This window comes from Merops nubicus, unplaced genomic scaffold, assembly GCF_000691845.1.
Source record: "Merops nubicus isolate BGI_N331 unplaced genomic scaffold, ASM69184v1 scaffold10345, whole genome shotgun sequence".
In the NCBI taxonomy this organism is placed as follows: domain Eukaryota; kingdom Metazoa; phylum Chordata; class Aves; order Coraciiformes; family Meropidae; genus Merops; species Merops nubicus.
The window spans coordinates 112,047-136,454 of NW_008611634.1; the positions used below are offsets into that span (position 1 = coordinate 112,047).

Genomic DNA, 24,408 nt, shown 5'->3' on the forward strand with positions numbered 1-24,408 from the left:
TCCCAGACAAGGCAATAGTTTTCCTGATCCTGTGCAGGTGATCTACATAGTTTGAAAAATCTGAGACTATCACCTTATCTTAGGAAAAGAAAAAACTGCTAAATTGAACATATACTGGGGAAAAAGATGTATACACTGATATATACACTGATACATAGAAAGATAATCAAGCAGCATATAGCCACTAAAATGGAGACCTCAAGAAATAATTTCCTTGTATTTCACAAAGTTAAAAAACAAGGTAATAGAAACATGCCAACAGAGATGCCTCAATATTATCACTTTCTAGCAGAAAAGTGATTAGCTCTTCTCCCCAATCCTCTCCCAAAAAAAAAAAAAAAGCATGCCTGCAGTGAAAATTGATTTGTGAAAATAACATCAGTGAAAACTCTCAAAGGTCTGGCGTGACATGCCAAACTGCTTTCTTCTAATCATGTTTTTGTAACACAAACCAAGATAGTTTTTACTTATCTCTGGACATCACATCATCACTGTATTGCATACAGTATTAGCATTAGAAAAAGATTTAAGGTTTCAGTTATCCAGAAATGAAGAAAAGCTAATTTGCATTGTGCAGCAAGGTTGGTTGGTTTGTTGGTTTTTTTTTCCCCTAAACTCTGAAAGGTCAGCATATCTGCACAGTTAGAAATAAAATATTTACACTACAGTCAACGCTTCCCAAAGCACAGGACAAATAAAATAACTAATAAACATGTTGCCTATGTAACCATCTGCATTTCTCAAGTGTGGCATCTAAGGTAAAGATGGTTTCAGTTGCCCAAGTTTAATCATTCCGTTTGGAAGAAGCCCTTTCATAAGGATATTAATGACTACCTGATGAAAAATTTTTCAAATGCTTTTCAGACTGACTGAAGGCTTTATGAGAGCTCCAGTCATGTATTTCAATTAGGTCAGTAATGCAGTAAGGTTGCATTTTAAGTTAAAACAATGCTCAAAAGCTTCTTTTGGATGTCTGCATGCTTTTCAGAACACCACCATTCTGTGCTGGGGGAGGGGAGAATATGCAAAATTACTTGCTTAAAAAAGCCAGTGCTAAATTAGATCTGCAGACACTGCTTTCTCCTCAGCTTATTTCAAGGACCTGGGACAGGGCTTCAATTGTTTTTTTTCTCAAGAGTTAACTCCTCACTTGTTTCAACATCTTAAATGGAACCACGCTTGGAACTCCTTTTGGTAAATTACTATCCACTAACTTTCCACCAAGCACAGGAACACTGCAAAATGAGTATCTGCTACCTATAAGGATATCAGACTCCTACTGGTGAGGCTGAAAGTGAGATACTGCTGTTTAATCAGTAGCTAATTTCAATGAGTGACTTCCAAGAGGAAAGAAAAATTAAATGACTACATCATCATCAGTATAAAGCATAAGTATCTGAGGCTGCTTAACCAAGGACAGAATTTAAAAAAAAAAAGTCTATAGCCTATACTTGAAAATCACATCTCTTCACATGTGCACAACTGCCAATACTACTTAGTTTAGAACTGCATTAATACTCAAACATTTACTCTTTTTACAGTTTGCTTTTTTCAATGCTTAGGAGACAGGGTATACAATTTGTGTCAATCAGGCAGAGGATTACAATGGTGTAATCATTAGTAGCAAAAATTTTGGAATCACTGAACAAAAAACCCACCCAATAACTTCAATGCTTAATAAAAGACAAGGAATTCTCTCTGCACTGATAAATACATGTAATATGCAAGTACACCTTCTAAAGTAAAAATAATTCTACACTGTCAATTTTATAGCAGCCAAGTACTTTCAAGGGAAACATGGAGCACTTGAGACGTATAATATCACTACTAATTCAATCTACTAGTATTAGAAAACCTCAACTTTTTTTGATTTAAAGCAAATTAAAAAACAAGAAAAATAATATGCTTAAATAATTTCCCACATTTACAGCATTATTCCACAGGCATCCATCAGTTCCTCTAACAGAAACACACACACCAAAAATACGTATTAATATTTAATTACTATTTCCTTTTGATTAGTCACATTATAGAATCATTAAGGCTGGAAAAGACCTCTAAGATCATCAAGCCCAACCATCAACCCAACACCACCATGACCATTAAACCATGTCCTGAAGTGCCACATCTACACGTTTTCTGAACCCCTCCAGGGACAGTGACTCCAGCACCTCCCTGGGCAGCCTGTTCCAGTGCCTCACCACTCTTTCAGGAAATAAATTCTTCCTGATAGCCAATCTAAATCTCCTCTGTCACAATGTCTTAAGAAGAGCTAAAACAATAAAATAGCAGCAAATGCAGATAAAAATTGAAGTCTTTCATTATCTTTTTCAAATTCTGGTATTACTGACCAAATAGTATTACCTTTCAAGCTATTAATTGGTCTGGTTAGGCAAATACTCCCCAAGTTAGAAACTGGTATTATCCAATGTCAGATGAAACATGGAATTAATTGAGCATTTCCTTCTGTTTTAATGTACCATCTCTGCTCTGTCTCTAGTAAAAACAGCAAGCCAGAATGATTCCTTAAATATGGGAAGTTTAGTACACAAGCTTAACGTATACGAGGAATAACAGTTTCACTAAGAGTATAAACAGAAAAAAAATCTTTTAAACTTTTATTATAGTGACACCTTGTGGCTACACCTGACTTATTTTGAGACTTCAAAATTTTTCATTTTCTTTGAAGTGCTTCATTAAAACAATTACAATTTTGTGATCTGGGACAAAGCTTAAAAAATGAAGCTTCAAAACAAAAATTAAAGGATGAAGAAATTGAGAAGGATAAAACAGAAAACAGCGTTGTCTGTTTAAGGATCTTTAGAGGTATTAACATTCACTTGTATTCATGTATTTTTACTTTCTTATTCTGAAAAAAGAGCTGTGGCTTAGAATCACAGCTCTAAATGCTACCTCAATTTGAAAGTCTTTATTTTTTTGTAATGAACAATTGATGCTTACTCATATTCAAACTGATATTCACATGGGTTAAAAAACACCCTACAAAGCAGCAGTTTTAGGATTTTTATCACTGATTTCTTGAAACACAACACAACCCAACATTGTCAGGACTACAGATTGATCAAGTCCTATATATATGAAAGAGGACACAACAACAAGGAAGACAAATACACAAGCATTCTCTTCTACATTGACAAACTATTAAAAGTAGAAGCTGGAATAACTATGAAGCTGACAGTTGCTCCTAACTTTCATAGAATCATAGAACGTCTGGGCTGGAAGGGACCTCCAAAGGTCATCTAGTCCAACTCCCCTGCAATAAGTAGGGATATCTCAAACTAGATCAAGCTACTCAAAGCTTCATCCAGCCTGATCCTGAATGTCCCTCCAGCACCTGTCTGGGCAACCTATTCCAGGGGTCTGTCACCCTCATACTGAAAAACTTTGCCAGGGAACTGCTTACATGACTGTCTTCTGTCTCCCATCTTCCCTCTAAACAAAGTCTTCAGCTCTACAGGAAAATCGCTAAGTGCAAATAATCAAACTAGGACCAAAAGAAATTCTAAACAAAATACAGTACCATTGTAAAAAAGAAAAAATTACCCTGTGATCCTGTTTTTGCATTTACTTGTTCTGCATAGTGTATATGGCAGTTCAATTTTTAATTGTGGTGGAATAATTTCTTTTAAAAGCATTTAAAGCAAAATGTAAGTGTCTGAACTATTGACTATTAACTGAGTCAATAAAAAGCCCAGGTATTCTACCTAGCATTTCTCTTATAAAAAAAACCCTCAACCACTTCAAAATGCAGCAATACCCTCTAACCTTTTACACTAAACTTTGATGCCTGAGAAATAATCTTGCTTGTATATCTAAATCAGGGATTACACCCTACAAATCACAAATAAATCACCTTCTGTGTGTGAAAAAAGCATAAACTATCTTCTCATCTCCTTTTCATTATGTAATTTCATAGTCTTTGGACATGGCCCTTTCATTTTACATCTATTAATCTAGACAAAGGTTATGGCTGGCAAAAGTTATGCTGAACCTATTAACACATAGACTGGAGAAGCCAAGTAACAGGAAGAAGAACAGTGTAAATAAACCTATCACGTCATTTACTTGATTCTGCCTAATTTATTTGGATGACTTGGTACATGCTTTGCCAAGTGCAAATTACCTTTCATGGGAAGCACAATAATGGCCCTAACTCTTACACTGCTGTGAATATTCCACAATGAGATATATATTTATATATATATATATAAAATCAAAGTCATGACAGAGACTACATTACACATAATACAATAAATTACTTTAGGAGATCGAACTGGTCTTAGTTCATTGTGGCCTAAATTACTTTTTTTTAAGAATTAATTGCCAGAAGGTTACTTTTTTTCTTTTTCCCAGCCAGTCAGAAGCATTGATTGTAGATTTGAAAATGGATAGATTCATTTAAGAGAAAAGTGAAAGGTTTTCAAAAAATCTAACAAAAAACCAACCTGCACACATACAAATAGTAAATAAACTCCATCAATTTTTTATGCCCATGGAAATATTTGAATAGCTTCTTAAACCTCTGGTGAACACATTAGTTCAGCCCTTGACAGCTCTCACCTTGCATAACTAATATTTGTGAGAAAAGCAACTCAAAAAGGCAACTAACCTTGCCTAATATTACAGGGCTCACATTCTCTTTATAATCTGTTTGAACAATTGCTCTAGTGTATCAGACACGAACAGGCTGTCCTTCGACAACGTGTACAGAATCTATCATGTTCTACTCCTTTGCTTTGAAAAAAGATGTGTAAATGAAAAAACAGTCCCTAGTGTATAAAAATTAAAAAAACAGAGACCCTGGTCTTCAATTTTTTGTTTCTCCTCAAAACACCACCCTACACAGTGACGTCATAAAGAACTCTGAGCTAAAATAAAACATTTAAACTATAAAACTGTGACAAAAACCCAAACCACCACCTATCTCAAACCTATGCTGGCAAGAAATTGCACTGTGAAAGATACTTGTCCATCATATTTGGCTGAAAATGCATGCAAATCTTTTAAGAAATTGCTGCATGGTTCCCTAAGTGGTTGTTTGCAAAAAGATAACTCTGCATTACTAGGACAGAAAGAGATTAAGTGTTAGAACTACTAACAAGAAGGCAGAGCAAAGCATGATGCATGCAATGCACTCCTCTCTACTGGTTGTTCATTAAGAGGAAAATTTTGGCAGTGCAAATTACCACACTGACTCAAGGGTATATAATAGAAAGCAGCATTGAGCACAATATGAAAAGATAACTAGTTTGGGATGTAATGAATGTATTGGTTAACCTACTGTTAATAAATGAGAGGGATTTGTTGAGTTACATTATGGTCTCTTCCAACCCTGACAGATTCTGATCTGTTTTAGCAGAGGACTTTAGAGCCCTATTGGCTCAATGGTTGGACTTGATGATCTTAAAGGTCTCTTCCAACCTAAAGGATTCTATGATTCTATGATTATAGTCTTCCTTTAAAAATGGGGTAGGCATTTACATCTTCAAATGAAATAAATGTGGGGTTTTTCAATATCTGTTGATAAACTGTTAATCTCTTTCTAGACAGGGCATAAACTCTCAAAACATATCCATCCTTTAATAAGCATGAATAACTTATCTGTAAAAACAGAATATCATCTATTAAAAAAGCACCTTCTGACAACCTCATATCAACTCATATTTTAAATCTGTGCTCACAACACTGGAGATTATTTCTTTTTCAGTTGACAAAAAACTGCTAAATATTTTAGAATTTTTGTTTTTTATGTATTAGCATCCTAGAGATAACTAGTTTAATTCATTTAAGTAAACAGAACTACTTCAAATACTTAATCACAAAAACTTGAAATTAGAGGCAGATAAAAAAATTTGAGTACTACTTCCTTACTTCTTCCTAAACAGAGTACTAATGAAAAGCCAGATAAATAAGTCTCAAATAAGGATGTGCATATAGCCTCTCCCACTCAAAGCCTCTCTTTGGGCCGTTACCTGGTCCAAAATCCTAATCAAAGAGCCAACCTTCAAGTTAGTTCTAACTATTTATATTAATATAAATCAATAAATAAGTTCTGAAAGTGGAACTCCTCAAAAATTTGTCAGCAATTTTAAGTCTCTAATTACATTTAAAACAGCTTTTTCTTATTATTTACAGGAAAAAAATCCATAATAAGAACAGTAAATTATATGTACAGTACTTTTAGTTTTGACTAGCACATGCACTCTTACTACGTAGGCTTCAATTCACTGATGTAAAGAGAGATTACAGAACAGCCTTCTCTAAACTACCCTGAATTATCATGTTGACTCACAGCTGAGAACTTTTATTGCCTTCAGGTTCCTGCTCCTTTTCACAATAGTTACAATAAGTACTCAGAAACATGCTGCTACATGGCTTTCTCTTTAGTTCTCTCACTCACTCTTCAAAGTAGCTGCACCTCCACACAATATCCACTTTGTGGATAGGATAATGAGGTACAGAGATTTATAGAAAATAACAGGTTTACTGGGAGTTGTGTGGCAGAACAGGAAAAATTAGAAGCATAAGGACTGTGTGATAAGGAAATCTGTGCTGTAGTTACCTGGACAACTGTATACTTCAAGTACCTGCTAAAATAAAACTTCAAGGGGGAGGTTTCCAGGTGTGCTTGTGCATGCATTTAAGCAGAAAAATATATAGGTATGCATACAGCAACACCACATGAAATGAAGTCTCTACTGACAAACTACTCCTCCAACAGAGAGCAACTCACTCACAGAGGATTAAGAGATCACTGGAGAGCCAGAATGTACAAAAAGTTCTTTTGTGCCAAAAAAAGAGTAAGGTACCACTTAAAACTGTGGAGTAACATTTACTACTCTTCCCTCTCTGCACTTTCAGTACAAGGCTACAAAGAGCCTTCCTGTTCACTTTGCACCAGCTTCACACACACACACAAAACAACCCCAGGGAATCCAACACATCTACAAACTCCATGAGGCACTTCATCATTGCTAGATGAGTTATCACAGACAACTTTAGGCAAAAATTTATCAGATACACACACAAACTTAAAGGACAGCACCAACCATTTCATAAAGAAAATGATAAAAATCAGAATCATAAAACCAACAGGGGAAAGGTGAAAATGTATTTGTTTTTATCAGGGAAAATAAATTTCAAGTCTCTTACATTCAGTATGAACTTACTAAACAACAGGGAGGCTGGGAAAGACTTATCTAAGAAGTAGAGACACACAAATGACCCAGCAGACTCTTTTCCCATAGACTACCACTGCTTGCCAGCAATCCCATATAGCAGAGCACTAAAGATCAGAGAAAGAGGTTGTGCTTTGGGAAAAAGATGCACTTCTTCCCCTCCCTGGGAATTCCAAGAGCAGCTGTGCTGGTTAAAAAGGTTGTGTCTACAGAATTACTATTACAGTACAAGGCATTTCCTCTTTGGGTCTTTGACCCAAAACCTAGTGATGATAACATCTTTGAAATCTACAGACTGTGGCCTCTCTATCAATGAGCTCAATTCAAGTTTGATGGGTTTATAAGCTTCTTCCAGAATTCCCAGCACTTACAGTAAAGAGACATCATCACCTTAAAAATTATTAAAGCCATCCAGCTGCTTTGGTTTACACAAAGCATTGCTCAGACCTCCTTAATCCTCAATCTCCTTTTTCACTGTCTCACAACTTTTTAAAACACTTTTTCAATGCAACAGCAGAAAATATATACAATATACTTTAAAAAATACATTTCCAAGTTCTACACCAAGTATGTAAACACATTTGAAATATTTTGGCAGTCAAAAAGAAAGAGATAAATCAGAGATAAATAATTTATCTTTTCCATTTTCCATAAAAGGAAAGAGATATGTTGTTAGTGACCAAAGCAGCAGTTTTCAAAACAGGATGCTTGCAATTGATCACCTATATTTACATCAAAAAAGCATCCACCAAGATAGATAAATTATCTTTTTTCTTAAGATAGCTGAAAGTTATGCCTGTTGTACATTATCAGAAATACACGATGCAGTAGCCAAATCCAGCAGCTTATTCTGGTGCCTACATTATTTCATGATGGCCACGCAACATCATGTTGATGAACTCACCTGCAGACCCGGGCAGGGAAATACAGGTTCTGCCAGGACCGACAGAGGTATTTAGAGTGATCGATAACCCGAATCCAGTCTAACTCGTCCATGGACACCTCAATGTAGTAGGAATAAGACCTATGGATTATCAAAAAAACACTGGTTAGAATACAAGCAGACACATTTTAGGTACTAAACTTTACACTTTCTTCTGAATTTTCAGTTGTGCTGAAAAGAATGCTACTTGTTCCTACCCACAGACCTATACCTAAGATATCTAAATGAGTTCTCTATTTTCCAACTAGTTTTGAAAATAAATTCACATGCAGTTACGTTAAGACATGTTTTCAGAATGACCTGAGTCATTATTATTAGCCTAAGCATATCTGACAGAACTAGGCTCCAGTACTTTAGAGTTTGAGCAGTTTGAATCCAATGCTACTAATTGTCCTCTGTGTGGTGAGAATTTAGAGATTCTCACATCTAGACTAATGTAAATTTGTAGCCACACAAAAAGATTGTGATTTTTTGTTTGTTTGTTTCTGAAGGTACCAGGCAAATATAACTATCTCAAAAACACACTTCCATTATCATACACAACACTATGCCTTTTATTTTTCTAAGGATAGCGTTATTTTCTTCAGAGGTAATTTGTAGACCTAGTCTGCTTAGCACTTTTGTACCTAAGATTCACCTGTTAATAAGATCTCTAGACTAGAAGTGCAAAACACACTTTTTAGTTTGTATTTGGTTCTGTTAAGTATGTAACTATATGTATAAAGATATCCAGTAGAACAGAGCTTCACACAGTTAAAACAAATGAGGAGTTTAAAAGAGATGTTCAATAAGAAGACACCATAGCCTGTACAGTTACTAAAACATCTCTTTTGAAGACGTTATTCATGTATCTCATGAGAAAGATGCAGGTTAAGTGGCTGGTAATTCTTAGACTAAAAGTCTATACAGGTTGGAGAGGATCTCTAGAAAAAGTGAGGACAATGTTACAGCAAGTTCCTTAAGTCTTGGCTGGAAAAGTTCCACATACCTCCAATGGCTGATATGCATAACCTCTCTGGGCAAACTCTTCTCAAGTTCAGCTACACCACTGAGAAATCCTTCTCTAATATTTAATAGGAATTTATCTTGTTGGTTTTGTCCACTGCTCTTTGCCCTCTCAGCACGCAGCTGGAAGAGGAGTCTGGACCTATATTCTCAATATTCTTCCATTAAACAGGTGAAGGCAGCACTAAGTTCTGCTTCTAAGCCCTTTTCTCTTAAAACAGCAAGTTCTTTGAGCACCTCCTTGTACATACTGCATGCTCAAGTCCTCATCATCTTGCTGTCCTACTGAATTCACTCCAGTAAGCACGCATTCAGTATACTGAGAAGCCCAAAACCCGACAAAATACTCCAAATGGTTCCTTTTCCATTTGTCTTAGTTGAGGAAAAGCTAGGAGGAAAAAACCTGACAATTCAGGTACTGTACCCAGTAAGAAGCAAAAGAAAGCCCAATAACAAACTTTCCTCAGAAAACCAAAACAACTCAGGATGATGCACACTAGATCATATATGACTAGGCTGTCAGTATTTTATGAAGTCTTAAAACCCTGAAGAAGAGTTCCAACTTGTCTGATACTCTGCCAGCAACAACTTTTTTTTCCTCCAAATTTCAAAGGAAGAGCAAAGGATACCAAGCAACAGATAATTTTTTTTAATAAGTTATCCCAAAGTGAATGGTTTTTCCCTGAGTTTCAGAACTGCAAATGTATGCCTTACAGATGAGAGGCACTCTACCAGTCACCAAGCCCTCTAAAAACTGCTAGAGAACTCCTAATTACTAATGCACCTCTGATACTTTTTCAAATTTTATAAAATCAGTTGATAAGCAGTTTATAAATTTGGTTGATCTAGAACAAGTAGTATAATATTGTATGAAATAGTTTCGTGTACCTTTCTTTCTGCAATCTTTCCAAAAGGAATAGATGAGAAGCATAAATTTCAGCTGAACTGAATCAGAAGAACTTACTTGAAACAATTAAATAGCTAAAAATTAATTCTGTTTGTTTTTCATTATTAATAACTGTAAATTCATATTTTAAAAATAATTTACAACAAACAAAAATAAAAATCAATAAAACATTAGCACACCCTGTTCCAAAGTAAGACTGCTAGTTTAGAAAACAAAACGCAACTATTTTGCAATTCTGAATTCCTAGAAGTAATATAAAATTAATCTTTTATTAGAAAATAATGTGGTAAAAGTTTAAATAGGTAGTTTTACTGTTTTTAATAGAAATTCCTTATAAATACCTCAATAAGATGTCTATTAAACTCTAAAGTCTTTGTCATGGCAATTTACAAAATTAACATTCAATTTGTCAGATAAAAAGAACCTTGCAATTTTCCTACTTAAGCAGTCACTCAGTTGTTCAAATATACATAATTTGATCTTTCATGCATTCAGTAATCATCTAAAAAAGCTGAGCATAAATTGGCTAAAGCATTCCATGACAGAAGCCATGAAGTGGCTTCAAATAACTACTGTAGTTAGTTGGCAGTTCACATTCTAAATAAATTTTGACTTCTCTGAATTATTGTCAAAGTGTGTTACTCCTTAAGAATTTTAATCTATTGAAAAGAACTGAACAGACATTCCTTCAATATGTAAAGAAAATGGTTTCTGCAAAAGAACTAGAATATTTATTTTCTAACTAAAACAAAAGCAGCTGAAAAGTGTCAAATACAGAACAATTTCAATTATGTCAACTTTGACTAGTAATAGAAACTATTTAATAATGACACGGAAAATACACTGAAATATTATGAGGTAGGTTAGCATTGCAAAATATGGTCTTGTGTGTAACCAACCAAAACTGCATTTAAAACAAGGGTGTTTTCAAATAACGCTTGCCATTGTCACCTCCAACACTGGATCATGCTATTTATAGAACATCTGAATACTACACATTAGTATATTATGACCAGTACAAAACGCACCACCCTTCTCTTTCATGTCAGCTTGGCACCTACCGACTATCCCTGTCCCACAGGAGTATTCGTATGTGGTTGATGATGGATGGCTGGCCCAGTTTGATTTCAATCCCAGAACGGCAGTCGTCGTCGATGGGGTGTCGGGAGAAGCCATGATCCAAGTCGTAGTTCTGAGTATCCCCATCTAACAAAGCAGATTTCAGCTCTCCTTTTACAACCTGCGCTCCGTACTTCATCGTTGCAATATTCTCCCCTGGGACTAAGAAAAAAAAGGAAATAGTTGCTTAATTTTTATACTCTCGTACTGCAAATTAGATATTCTGAACATCAACTGTATTAGGACTGAACAAAGATTTATTTCTAGTATACTTTCTTGGCCACAAACATGCCCAAGGGAAAAAAAAAGCAAACAAACAAAACCACAACAAACAAACAAAGAGGCATTTTAGAAACGTTCCTCATTGTGTTTCATTTGATGCCCCCTAGACCTTTTATAGTAGCTCTAAGTAGTGATAATTTACTACTACATATTATTCACAGTCTAAGTACCTTTCATGATTTTACAGAATTCTACTGCACCTTCCTCATGCAATCATCACTTTTCTCCTGGTTTTAAAGTTTTGGTCTATTTAGTCTCTCCTTGTGATCAACCTCTCAGCATACATCTAGTAATTTTTTTGTCCTTTCTTTACAACTTCTTTGTTCTAATTTCAGCTAGGACTTGTTTTTGTTGTTGTTGCGTTGGTTGGTTATTGTTGGTTTTGTTTGGTTTGGTTTTTTTTTTTTTCTTTTTTAGTAAAAGGAAACTAAAAATCACAAAATGTTCAAGCTGTGGATGCATCATGAATTTGGAGAGTGGCGTGCACAGTGATACAGCTATACAAGCTTCCAATACCCTGCAAAGCTAATTGGGCTTTGAACCAAAATGGTAATGCAACTTTTTTATGCCACAATTTCACAGTAATGAACCTGCTACCTCCTAGGAACAGACTTTACATCAAGATAACTGGGGATAATGATCCCTAACTCCAACAACAAAACAATACTTTGATGAATTCACCCTGTTAAAAAGACTTATTTAACAGTCTTGTTTGAGAAGAAAACCTAGAAAATATGATCCAAAAGCTAAATGATGAAAAACTGCTGCATAACTCTTCAGCCAGGTTGGCAACAGATATATGAATTTTAACAGTTTGACATCTAAAGAACAGAATTTGAAGTCGTAAAATTTTAGCTGTACTGTAGCAGTACTACATAAATTATACAACTATGAAGTTGCATGTGGTCACCAATGTTTCCACAAAAGAAAGAGTCCCAAGAGCTTGAATTAGTATTGAAACAGGGAAATTCAACTCTAAAAAGCTGTGATTTTGTCAAATCTAGAAATTCTGAGATTAGGAGCATATTATTACTGAAGCATAAGTATGCAGAAAAAGAAGTCAGAAAACACCATTTAAAGTTTTCAAATTTACTGCACTGTCAACAGAATGCCTTGTGTAACAAGGCTTTTAGAATACCCTAATATTGAACTTGTCTTTAAATATTAATATCTGTAACTTCTAAGAGAGAACAAAGGGGAGGTGCAGCTCTGAGAAAGGAGTTATTTTCAGTGCTCATGATGTTTGACTCATAGACTACAGTGCAGGCTCTCAAAGAACATTTAACTTCATTCTTCGCTGCGAGGCAAATGCTTTCTGTAAATTACATATTAGACAGCAAACTGACAATATCTTTCTAAAGCTCAGTGTTAGATATTCTCGTTGAATTACCAGAAAGCACAGACAAAAGTAAACCAAAAGGCTTTGCACACTTTCTAGGCTTCCATTAATACAATTTTGGAAGACTCGATGATACTATTTGGGCAAGCATGTAAAGAGTGTGAGAAAAAGCAAAAGCAGCGGAGAAAAGATTAAAATCTTCATGAAGTACAAAAGTCACCATCAACATAAAACTATTTAAATATACCCCACAGCCAATGCATTTTTATTTTTAACGTATTTTAAAAAGTTTTTCTATTAAAATAACCCTTCCTCTAGGAAAACACACTCTTATTACTAATATTCACGTTCAAGCAATACCTGAGATACAAAGGAAGAAAATATGTTGACTGATGTTATTTTAGAAACAGAAATGGAAAGAACAGTACATAACAAGGTATTTAATTATTTAAACCTTTTAAAAAACATAATAATAGATAGAAACTGAAAATTAACTATATCCCCCAGAGAACTATAGTGACTAAGTGAGGAAGAAAACCACAACCAAATAAGAAAACCCTGATGCTTACTTAACATGCCCCTGTAGTTGAGGTCCATGTCCCGACTCTCAGAACGAATCTTAATGGCATCTAGGATGGCATCAGGTGACAACAATCCAGAAGGTCTTACAACATTTAGCAGCTCTGTTAGACTCATTAGTGGCAGACGTACTGCTTGCATGATTTCAGCATGGTCTTCCTTCGGGTTATGTTTACACCAATTCATCAATGCTTGGAAAATGTCCTTCTCAGGAGCTGCAAAGGAGTCCCTCAGAACAATACTTAGAAGAGCAGCCTGGAAAAGAAAAAACAAAGAAAAAACTCCCAAATAAGCAAAAATAAAATTAATATTACAAAAAAAAAACCAAACTACAACCACCACACATTAAAAAAGGAAATTAAAAATAAGGTGAATATTATTGGCTATTTTAACTTGTAGTTATTAAAAATCATCTCCAAAGGAGTGACTAATGGAAACCATAGCTTGTTTTAGTTACTTATTCAAGAAGTATAGAATCCATCGTGTAAGTAACAGGTAATATTAAAAACTCACTAGAAGAAATAAGTCACAATTGAAGTGTGGAGAACTATCCAAAACAATTTAATTCCAATTAGTACTTCAAATATACTTTGGAATACAATAAAAGATTTGGGGATTTGGTAGTATAGTCCATTCCTTTAAACTCTGGCTGGTGTAAGAGCACTGATGAGAACAATAAAGCGTGGCTTGAAATCACCTTTTCAGCCATTTCTATCTACTTGGGATTCCTGTCCCACCTCTCTCTCCCCTCTCACTCTTTCTTTTGGTACCAAGTTAGAATGAGCAGGTAAAAACTTCTGTTCCTCTTATTCACACAGACAACCCACTGGCTACAAAATGAGAACAAAAAGAATTTAATAGCTTTTTGATTTTTACTTAGCTAGCAGAAAAAGTATAAGTTTGCCTAAGAAAAGGATACAATTTTCAGATGTACCAGGACGGGCTATGCCAAAGATGTCACAAAGTATGCCCTTCCTGATGAATGCATTGGCTCACTTTATTGATAACATGCTCTCAGAGATCAGATTTGACAAACTGCACATGAGAGAACAAACATTTTTCTCCCACACAACTAGTAAGTTAGCAAGTAGAGTCTTCTACTTATTTCAAGGAATAGACCCATCACAGCTTTTCCACTAAAAACACTTAAAAAAACCCCCAAACTATCATTCTCTCAAGATGCTCTTCTGCTTCATGTGAACACCACTTGAAAGCACTCTATCACTATTACGTCCACCTCAAAAGGCACTCCAGAGTAAGTGGAAAATTTCAATGTCACAGAACAGCCTGACTCGGGCAGAAATATTTATGCGTCTAACAACACCACCAACACACAACAAAACCAAAACACCCTCCAACGCCACCGTATTATGCAATTTTCAAATGTGGTGGCAATCAGCAATATACATCACAGCAATCTACAGAACGCTTTAGCTTATACAGTAGAAAAATTAACCATCACTGTGGCAGCCTTTATGAAGAAATTAATAGAACAGAGTACCTTACGTTATCTTTAAACATTTCACTTGATATGTGCTGGGCAACATTTAGAAGCCAAGTTATATTATTTCAAGAACAGATGAGAAAAAATACAGATCAAGATTAAATTGCCTGCTCTAGCCTTTTTGAATACTCCATCAGATTTACTATGTTTAGCTATACTGACTGGTCAATATTAAATACCTAAAATATTCAGAAGAGATCACCAGGATTTTCAGTTCCCCTTGGCTTGAACAACTGCAACTGTCACAGTTTCACTAGTATAAAATGATACCTGTTAACTAACATATAAACTTGGATTTGGTGTCGCATTAGTATTTTATCATAAAGTTGTATACAGATTAAAATTAACATTCCTGGGGAAAAAAGGGCAAGCAAAAGATATACCTTAGAAAGCGATAGAAAGCCTTCACTGGATAGGACTTCTTGTGCATTTCTATCCATGAACATGAAGCACATACAAGTTAATTTGGGAAGGGAATAAAGACTGGCAACATCAAACGTCATACAGACATTCTGAATATTAAGTATTGTGCAAAGATACTCAGACGTGGAATCTTCCAGTTCTGGGAACCCATATTTATGTGCTAGACTTAGGAAGTCTAGGAGAACCTCCTCTTTTTCATCTCGTAGTGTAGCACGACCAGTGTAAATATATTTCAGCAGCATAGTAAATGCTTCTGCAGTGGTGTCCTGAAGAGGGATTTCTGCTTCAGGCTGAGATTCTCTCATTCCGCCATACAACAATGCTCTACAACGAAGATAAAGGTTGAAAATTTACATCCTAATAAAAACCAGACAAAGTAGAAAGATAAAGGAATAAATTACTATTTGCAGCAAGGGGAATACAAAGGGGATATGGTTTAAGAATCTACAAGAGAAAAACCTTAATCCTTGGCATTTAAAGTGCAGCTCTGCTCTGAAAACAGCTGCACAAGAATAATATTCTAATGCATCACGTTTTTATCCTACACAACAATTGCTCCATCTCCACTTTGAAAAACAGCTTGCAAAGAAGGAATTGAGATATTATACTTGCAGCTTTTTTTTTTTTTTAAATATAGTGCTACCAGCAAGAAAGAAAAAAAAGAATAATTTTCAGAAAGCAAGTGAAACATAGCTTGCCCCTATAATAGCAGTGGCAGATTAGCAAATCTCAGGATTCTTGGCTGTCTATTCCTTACTCTAAAGCCAGCACAGGGCAATTCTGATCAAACTCTAAATCTTGAGAAAAAAAAATAAACCAAAGTACTCATGTAATTTTTTTTACAATAGGGTAGTTTGAACACAATATGCATTCACACTTTAGTTATTAGCTTATCCCTCTGACAAAATTAACTGGAAGAAGATTATCAGGAAGTTCTATTAATTACATTCAGAGCAAAAACTGCACAGCTTTTTAAAAAGCTGGATTCATACTATTCCTCATTTAAAAATATATATTCTAACCTGTATCAGCCAGATCTATTTAAATACTTGATTCCAAAGCATCAAAATTAAACATTCTAACTGAGCATATTTCATAGAAGAACACCATCCGTACTCTGAGAAATCAAAACAATTTTACAGCAGAGCTTTCTGTTCTGAAGTAATCTTTCTCTTGAATTTGTGCAACTACCTTCAAAATCCAATTTAATGAAGGTCAAAAGAATAACATCATGACATGGTATTTATCTTTTTATATCTGGACACAAAGATTTGATGTGCTGAGAAACATTCACACAGTAAAGGTCACACTCAATGGACAGATGATTACACTCTGAAAAGTTCACAGAAAAACAATGTTTATCTTATCTGCATGAAAATTTCCTGTAAGCCTGGCAAAAAAAGCTATACTTCACCTGAAATAATGGCACCTAGCAGCCAGGATGACTCTGTGTGCTGGAAAACGTTTTTTCTCTACAATGAACGTTACGTCGCTATATTCTTCCCCATTCATTAGAGCACCAATGTGCTCCGACAGAATGTGAACGTGGTCAATCTCACCCACAGCCGTGTAAGGACGCAGTGGATGGCTGTTACTCATCTTGGAGGGATGGTGATACTGGTAGCCTAAAGGGAAGAAGAAAACCAGTATTATAAAGGGTACAAATACTAAAAAAATGGCAAAGATCAAGCCGCAATTAGGGAAAAAACTACTAGCGTAAGTTAACATATATTACATGAAAAATGAAACCAAGAGGTTTTTTATTAAAGTTCATTTACAACAGGAACAGGACTCAATCTAGCCAAGAGAGTATATATCAGATCATTCTGTCACCTTGTTGTTCTGTCAATCCATTTACTTAAAATAAAAAGCTTCCAGTGAAAAGAACTGAAAATTAAACTGTTTTAATTAAAGTTACCATTAGAAAGCAATTTTATACACATAAATTATACTGAAAGAAATAATTTGACCAGTTAAGCATAGTCTTAACTCCCAAATCTCTACTAAGATCAGTGACGAGTTAAAAAAACCAGTGTTTTTTAAGAATTCCAATCAGCTTTCCAGAACTGGGAGAAAACAAAGAGTCAGGATAATTTTTAATAAACAGCAGACAAAGTGTGTCAAAGAGTAAAACTTTAAAATGTACAATTCAATTTCATTACCCTGTCCTCTCAATTTTGTTGATGTTTTCTTGATCCACCATGTATGAAAGAAAATAAATCCCCTAACACCTCTAAGTTATAAAAGTAGGAGACAGTCCACCAGCGTACCATATAGAAGATATGACTAATGCATTTATCTATGAAATTATTTTGTTACTTCTTCATTCACAGGAGGTTTAGTTTTGTTGGTTTTGGTTTATTTCAGCAAGAGGCATTCTATAGTCTCAGTGGCAAAGGCATCCACAGGAGAATCAAAGTCTTAAATCAGCTTCTATTGTTACACTTCTGTTTACTTTTAAATAAAAAGAGGTTGGCTACTTCAGTGAATAACCATCCTTATTTTCACAGGCACCTTCTGTGCTCCAGTGACTAGGCATTTTTCAAAACAGCCAAATACTTAGTGCTGAACAAAGATTCTGTACCACAAAAAGTGGGAAAATCATGAAACTGTACCCTGCACAAAGCTAACATATTAATCTTTCAAGTGAAATGCATGACAAGAGAGCATTTTTAAGCTGTATTTTAAAAGTATTATGAGAAAATACATGTTTCCAGCCATTTCTACCCTTACAAAGAAAAGAAAACACATGCATATGAGGTTAAGTACTGTTCACAGCTGGAAATGCTTAACACAAAATCCAGATGCTGTAGAAACACAGCCCCAAAGATTTTAAACCAGAAAAGTGACAGAAATAGAAAACAAGATTTGGGAAGAATAGAGCATATGAAACTGGTAATACAGCTCACAGCACAAATGGGAACAAACCCCCAGCTTTCCTCAGGCTGTCTCTGCTACTTGATTGAGAAGCTGTGTGCCCGTGTAGGCATCACGGCGTGGTACCAGCGATACTGGCCGAGGTCCTGGAGGCACCCTAACCATGGGCACACAGAAAACTGCACACTCCTTCCTCTACCTTGACAAGAGAGTAAATTAATTTTTATGGGGTTTTCAGAATAATAGACTGCTTCTTCCATTTGCACTAGTTAATTAAAATTAGCTAAGACAGCTCTGCACCAAACAGTACACTTCAGTAACATAGAGACACGCTTTGCAGTGACATACACACGATGCATTTACTTTGTAACAAGCAAGATGAATTTAGCTCACATCACTCCAGCTGCATCTATTCACACTAGCAATACCGTGTATCACAACATAATTATTTGACAGTTTATAGACAACAGAAAAATGGAAATGCCCTCAAAATAGAAAACCTTTTATTACACCAAATGAGCAGACAAAAGGATGTATTTGTCACTCAGCTGCAAATCTCAAGCCTTGCTACTCCTTCAAGACTTCTGTACCTTTTACAAGTCCATAATTACTCTTGTTGATCTTCATTCACTACAATCAGGCAACTCAACTATGTGTGAGTTACATGCACATTACCAAGCAACTCTGTACTGTTTTTCTTCTATTTCTGACTTTGCTTAGGGAATTTCACCTACGATATTTTGTTCATGTGCAAGTACAGGCACATGTGCAAGTGAGGCGGATGCTGTCATTTTTAATTCCATTTTTCCTCATTCTACTTCTTTGTTACCTTCATCTACTCTTATCTCTACAATATAAGAACAGATACTATCTGCATAAAACTTAGAGACTGTACAAGTAGTAAAGATAAGGGATTGCCATCAGCTGCATGCTAGCTTTGCTTCCAGTAGCTGTGGATGTCATCATGTGCCAAGAGAGGGAAAAGTTCAAGAGAAAAGTGTTTCCATTACAGGTTAAATAAATAAAATCAAAAGCACACTTCCCTCTCAAGGGTACATAAACGTCTCTCTAAACAAGAATCAGCATATAGAAGAGGACAAAGTCTGAACTGGGGACACTTGCTAACAAGCTGATGATGGCAGACCTTATGAACATCAAGACCCTGAGCTACAGCAAGCGAGAAGAGCAGGCATTTAGAAATCCCTGTGCGCACACCGCAAGATGAATTTGTTTTGACATTTAATGCTCTCCAAATCATGGGTACAATGTACTATTCTAAACTGACAGCTGCAAACAAGAACATGCTGATCACAGGGAACACAGGACTCAAAACGATGGCTGTAAGCCTCTGCCTGAGAAGCCTTTCAAATACTTGAATGACACAGCGTTGGAAAATTGCAACTTTATCAAAATATGTACGTGCCTTGTATGCTCTCTGTGGGTAATACTGGCCTACTGAAGAAGCACTCAAAACTTTGGGTTTTTTTTACTACTACATATACCCAAGACAAGTTTTGTCTGTACTGTGGATTTTCCATATAAAACAACCTAGCAAGAGCAGTCCTATCTTCAAAATATAAAACCAAATGACACATGTCTTCAGATCTTGCCAGACTGGATTAATTCACGCTAGAAATTCAGTCAACCCTTGATGCGATCTCCACATTTCCTGTTTGAGGAAGTAGGAAAGCAGCACACTGCTTTAGTTGTGGCAAGCTCACAACTTCCCTGTATAGGTAAACATAAGCTTTTCTAGTTGCAACTTGAAGTAGTATTTATGATAAAAAAAAAAAGAGGCGGATGCTGTCAGGAGCTTGGCAAAATCCTTCCTCAAGATCCCTCTGTCATCTGTCATCAAACAACCTCACCCCTTTGACAGAAGGCAGGTATTTACTCTTCCTGTCCATCAAGGAACACTTAACCAACTTCAGACTAAAAGGCCAAGCCCTTTACAAGCCTCTTGCCAACTCCACAACCTACTTCCAGGAGGTATTCAGAGCTAATTGACTGCTTCAGGGTCAGATGCTGCAACTTTGTTCGTGCCACAGAAAAAAAAGAAAACAAAACTCTTCTCTGAAACTTTGAGGCACCATTACAACTGCAACAACCTCACAAGACATCTGTTAAGTCAAAAGGCCTACAAATCACTTCCAAGACCCCATCCAAAGGTGAGCATGTGAAAACAGCAGCTTAGTATTTACTACATAAGGCAATAAGCTATATTACACAATGTGTGCCATGGCTAGAAAAACAACAACAAAACCCCCACTGTTTTAAGCTTACTGTATTTCTTCTTAGTAAGTAATCCATAACAAGTTACAGCATACAAAAACGTGATCTAGAAAATGCAACAACAGCAAAGCCCCAATGGTGTCTTTATTAAACAACTCTCACATGAGAGCTGAAATAAAAAGACTGGTAGTCAGTCACTGCCTCCCTCTTTTGGGCTGTCACTGAAGAGTCCTCTGAAAAGCAGCACTGTTTCAGTGAAACATGGAAGAGCAGGGTTTTATACCAGGCACAGAGAAAGGAGTTTAAGAAATTGTACAGAAATAATTTCTTGGGGTTTTTTTTCTCCTTTTTTTATATACAAAACAAGTGGAAAATTTTTACATAACTGATAACCCTATTGAAACTTTAAAAATAAATGCAGGTAAAGAAACTATTGCAAGAATTTAAAATGTTATTTAATAAGTCTGGATTATAAACACTGGCCAAATAATTTCATGCCCTTGAAACACTTAATTCCTTCATTATTTAGTTTGCATCTAGAAAGATAATACAGATTTTTGTCAGAATTACACAAAGGGAATGTTTTTAAATATAATTCTCTTACACCACTATTTTATCTAGAAATAGGAATTGGTTTTTAGTTGATTTGAAGTCTTTTAACTTTTCATAATTCATAAATTCTTAATTTTTCATACTTCATAAAATATTTTGCTATGTTTAAATAAATTCCAGAAAAATATTCCTGTAACTACATTTCCTGTTACCGCAGACTCACAGAACATGGTAGGTGTAAGGTAAGGCTCCTGGTACAAACACTGTCTCAAAACATACCGTTTGATTTGTTAATGAATATACACACATCTTTTTATACAAAAATATTTTGTTCTCAGTTCTGGTGCAATAAACTAAACATCTCAAGAAACAGGAATTTTTAATAAATATTTCAATTTACACACAGTATAACCCAAGTAAATACTCTCACCCTGTAAGAACTCAAAGGAGTTCTTACTTGAACTAATTAAGTTAGTTCAGTAACTACTAAGTTACAGTTTGCTGTAGTAAACTGTAAACTTTCACAGTTTTCAGTAAAAACTAGAGGAGTACCTTTGTACTTCTGAGTAACAATAACAAAGGTGATGATGAGTGAACATTGTAACAGAAAGGGGAAAATGAATACACATTCTGATACTTAGTATCCGATAAGCACAACACAATCAGTGCAGTAGGCATTCACACATACAGAACATGAAGAATCAAGCAAATGAAATTCACAGAACTTTTAAGTTTCATCTCCAACACTACTGTTGTGAGAGGATTAAAAGAAAAGCAGATGTTAACCCTGGCTAATGGTAAATAACCACACCATTCAAGGAACAACAGCATTCTAAACAGCAATCTAGTATCAAGTCTTTTGACTTAGAGCAAATGGGAAGTTACACACTGTTAGCCTGTGAACACATTCCCATTATTAAGTGCTGTGGTGCTAACGTTTTGTTCTACTCAGACATGCATTCATTCACAGGAGAGAAGGGCAGGAATAAATTAGAATCATAGAATCATAGGATCCTTTAGGTGGGAAGAGACCTTTAAGATCATCAAGTCCAACCATCCAGCCAACACTACTAAGTCCTCTGCTAAAACAGATCAGAAGCTGTCAGGGTTGGAAGGGACCACAAGGGTCCCCCAGTTCCAACCCCTCTGCCATGAGCAGGGACACCTCCCACTAGATCAAGCTGCCCAGCGCCTCATCCAGCCTGGCCTTAAAGACCCCCAGGGATGGGGCCTCAACCCCCTCCCTGGGCAACCCATTCCAGGGTCTCACCACTCTCATGGTGAAGAACTTCTTCCTCACATCCAGCCTGAATCTGCCCACTGCCAGCTTTGCCCCGTTCCCCCTAGTCCTGTCGTTACTTGATATCCTAAAAAGTCCCTCCCCAGCTTTCTTGTAGGCCCCCCTAAGATACTGGAAGGCCACAATAAGGTCACCTCGGAGCCTTCTCTTCTCCAGACTGAACAGCCCCAACTCTCTCAGTCTGTCCTCACAGCAGAGCTGCTCCAGCCCTCGGATCATTCTCGTGGCCCTTCTCTGGACACGCTCCAGCAGGTCCACGCACCTCTTGTACTGGGGGCTCCAGAACTGGATGCAGTACTCCAGGTGGGGTCTCACCAGAGCAGAGTAGAGGGGGAGAATCACCTCCCTCAAGGTGATTAAGCTATGTACAAAGACCAACAGTCTAAGAGAATATTGTTTATTAACACACACATAAAATAGGTATTAATGAACTCAATACAACCTGGTTATAAATGGCATAAAAGTAAACCATTCAGTTAAAATCTGGAGAAAATATATTGGTCCACTCACCAGGAAAGCTGTCTGAAGCTCTGCAGTGGATGTAGCCTGTAGGCAGATGGCCAGCTTCCTGAAAATTAGGGTTCTTCGCCATTTTGAAGAAGAGAAAGTCTGAACAGCAGGCTCATAGAAACACTATTCAGCACCATCCAGCTGCACAGCAACAACTGTACCATTTCCTGAAATAATGCACAAAACATATACCATCAGAAACTGGGGGCATGGAGCCTATGGCAAAAGTGAGCGAGATACATATTCCTCAGCTACAATTTTTGTGGAAATAAATTATTTAAAAATTCCTACACTGTACATGAAAACTTCTAATAATGTTAGAATATGGTATTAGAATTTTTTTTTTTTTTTGAGCCATCAACATTTCATTTTGACCATTTTTCCAACCATCCAAAAAGATGGGAAAATTCACTTGTTCATTATAAGCCACAAAAATTTCATCCTGACATTCTTGCTATTCTTGCTATCTGCCTTTTGCTATTAATGTCCTGGAGAACACCATTTTTGCACGTGGGTGTCCTAATTAAACCAGGCCTATACAAACGCTATCTCACACATTCCCTAGATATCCAAAGTTCTCTAAGTGTTCTTGCCTAGCTAAAGGTTTGGGGGGTCTTGTTGGTTGGGGTTTTTTACAATACTTCAGGCAGTTGCAGAAGTAAGCCTTTAATTTTACAAACAGGAAAACAAAATGAAAGTGTAGGGTAAGGAAAAACAGAAATATAGAGGCTTTATTTGTTTAAGTATACAGCGAACATAATGAGTCTCTCTCAACAAGTCTAAATTATTGTTATTCTTCCCATCAAACCTGCCAACAAGAAAAATAAACTGTTCCTAATTTGCTAAACAGATGATACCTTGATCTATGAATTCTCTGATAGGAGACACTCTAATCTTCCTTAAAATATATATTTAAGGGAGCAAGGGAAGAGAAGGTAGTGTCATGAAATAGAAAGTAACTATCCTGTAATGCAACATATCAAAACCAGCTATTTGACAAAGATCTCCTAGTTTTGGAGAATAACATGCGATATGTAAATATTTCCACAAGTAACATATTTATCAAATTGGCCTGTATTATAAAAATGTATTAAAAGGGCATTTATGAAAATTCCTGGGGTTTAAGATAAAGAGGAACAGACCCCAACAGAACAGTACAGTTCAAGCACTTTATTTATAGATTTGTAAGCAGAACACCTGCCTTGTAAGTAGGCAAAAATTAAATCTTAGAACACATGAAAAATTAAGTGATTCCAGCACAAGGCTTTGGGGGGGGGTCTGAATGCTGTGTTTTGAAAATAACACGATCAAAGAACATTGTTGGGCGAGCAAGATCACAGGCATATTGCTAATAAGTTAACATCGAGTTGTTTGCTTTTTTTTTTTAAAGTCTGACATGTCATCTTCTTCTAAGTTAGAAGCAACTTCAATAAATCACAGCAGTGTGTAACTTGCAAGAGTAGTTAAGCAGTAAGACCCCAGAAGAACCTGTGAAAATGCTGTGTGTACTTCCAAAGAATTAAAATATTGAACTTATATTTATAAATAAATAAAAAACAGAAACCCACAAAGAGGGTCTTGCAAAGCGCAAGGGGAGACAGAGGGGGAGCAGGCGCATCAAACCCACGCAGCCAGGG

At 36.1% G+C, this 24,408-nt stretch overlaps 1 protein-coding gene across 1 annotated transcript in view; it reads right to left on the reverse strand.

The window, feature by feature from the left end:
• Positions 1–22,941, reverse strand: part of BTBD9 (BTB (POZ) domain containing 9) — a 113,722-nt gene extending 90,781 nt beyond the window's left edge. Inside the window, exons 1-6 of the mRNA XM_008941273.1 lie at positions 22,772–22,941; positions 16,715–16,925; positions 15,261–15,624; positions 13,364–13,628; positions 11,116–11,335; positions 8,104–8,223 (exon numbers count right to left, since the gene is read on the reverse strand). Coding sequence (XP_008939521.1) covers positions 8,104–8,223; positions 11,116–11,335; positions 13,364–13,628; positions 15,261–15,624; positions 16,715–16,925; positions 22,772–22,853 — 1,262 coding nt within the window. The 5' untranslated portion in view covers positions 22,854–22,941. The remainder of the gene's footprint in view (positions 1–8,103; positions 8,224–11,115; positions 11,336–13,363; positions 13,629–15,260; positions 15,625–16,714; positions 16,926–22,771) is intronic.
• Between the last annotated feature and the right edge of the window lie 1,467 nt (positions 22,942–24,408).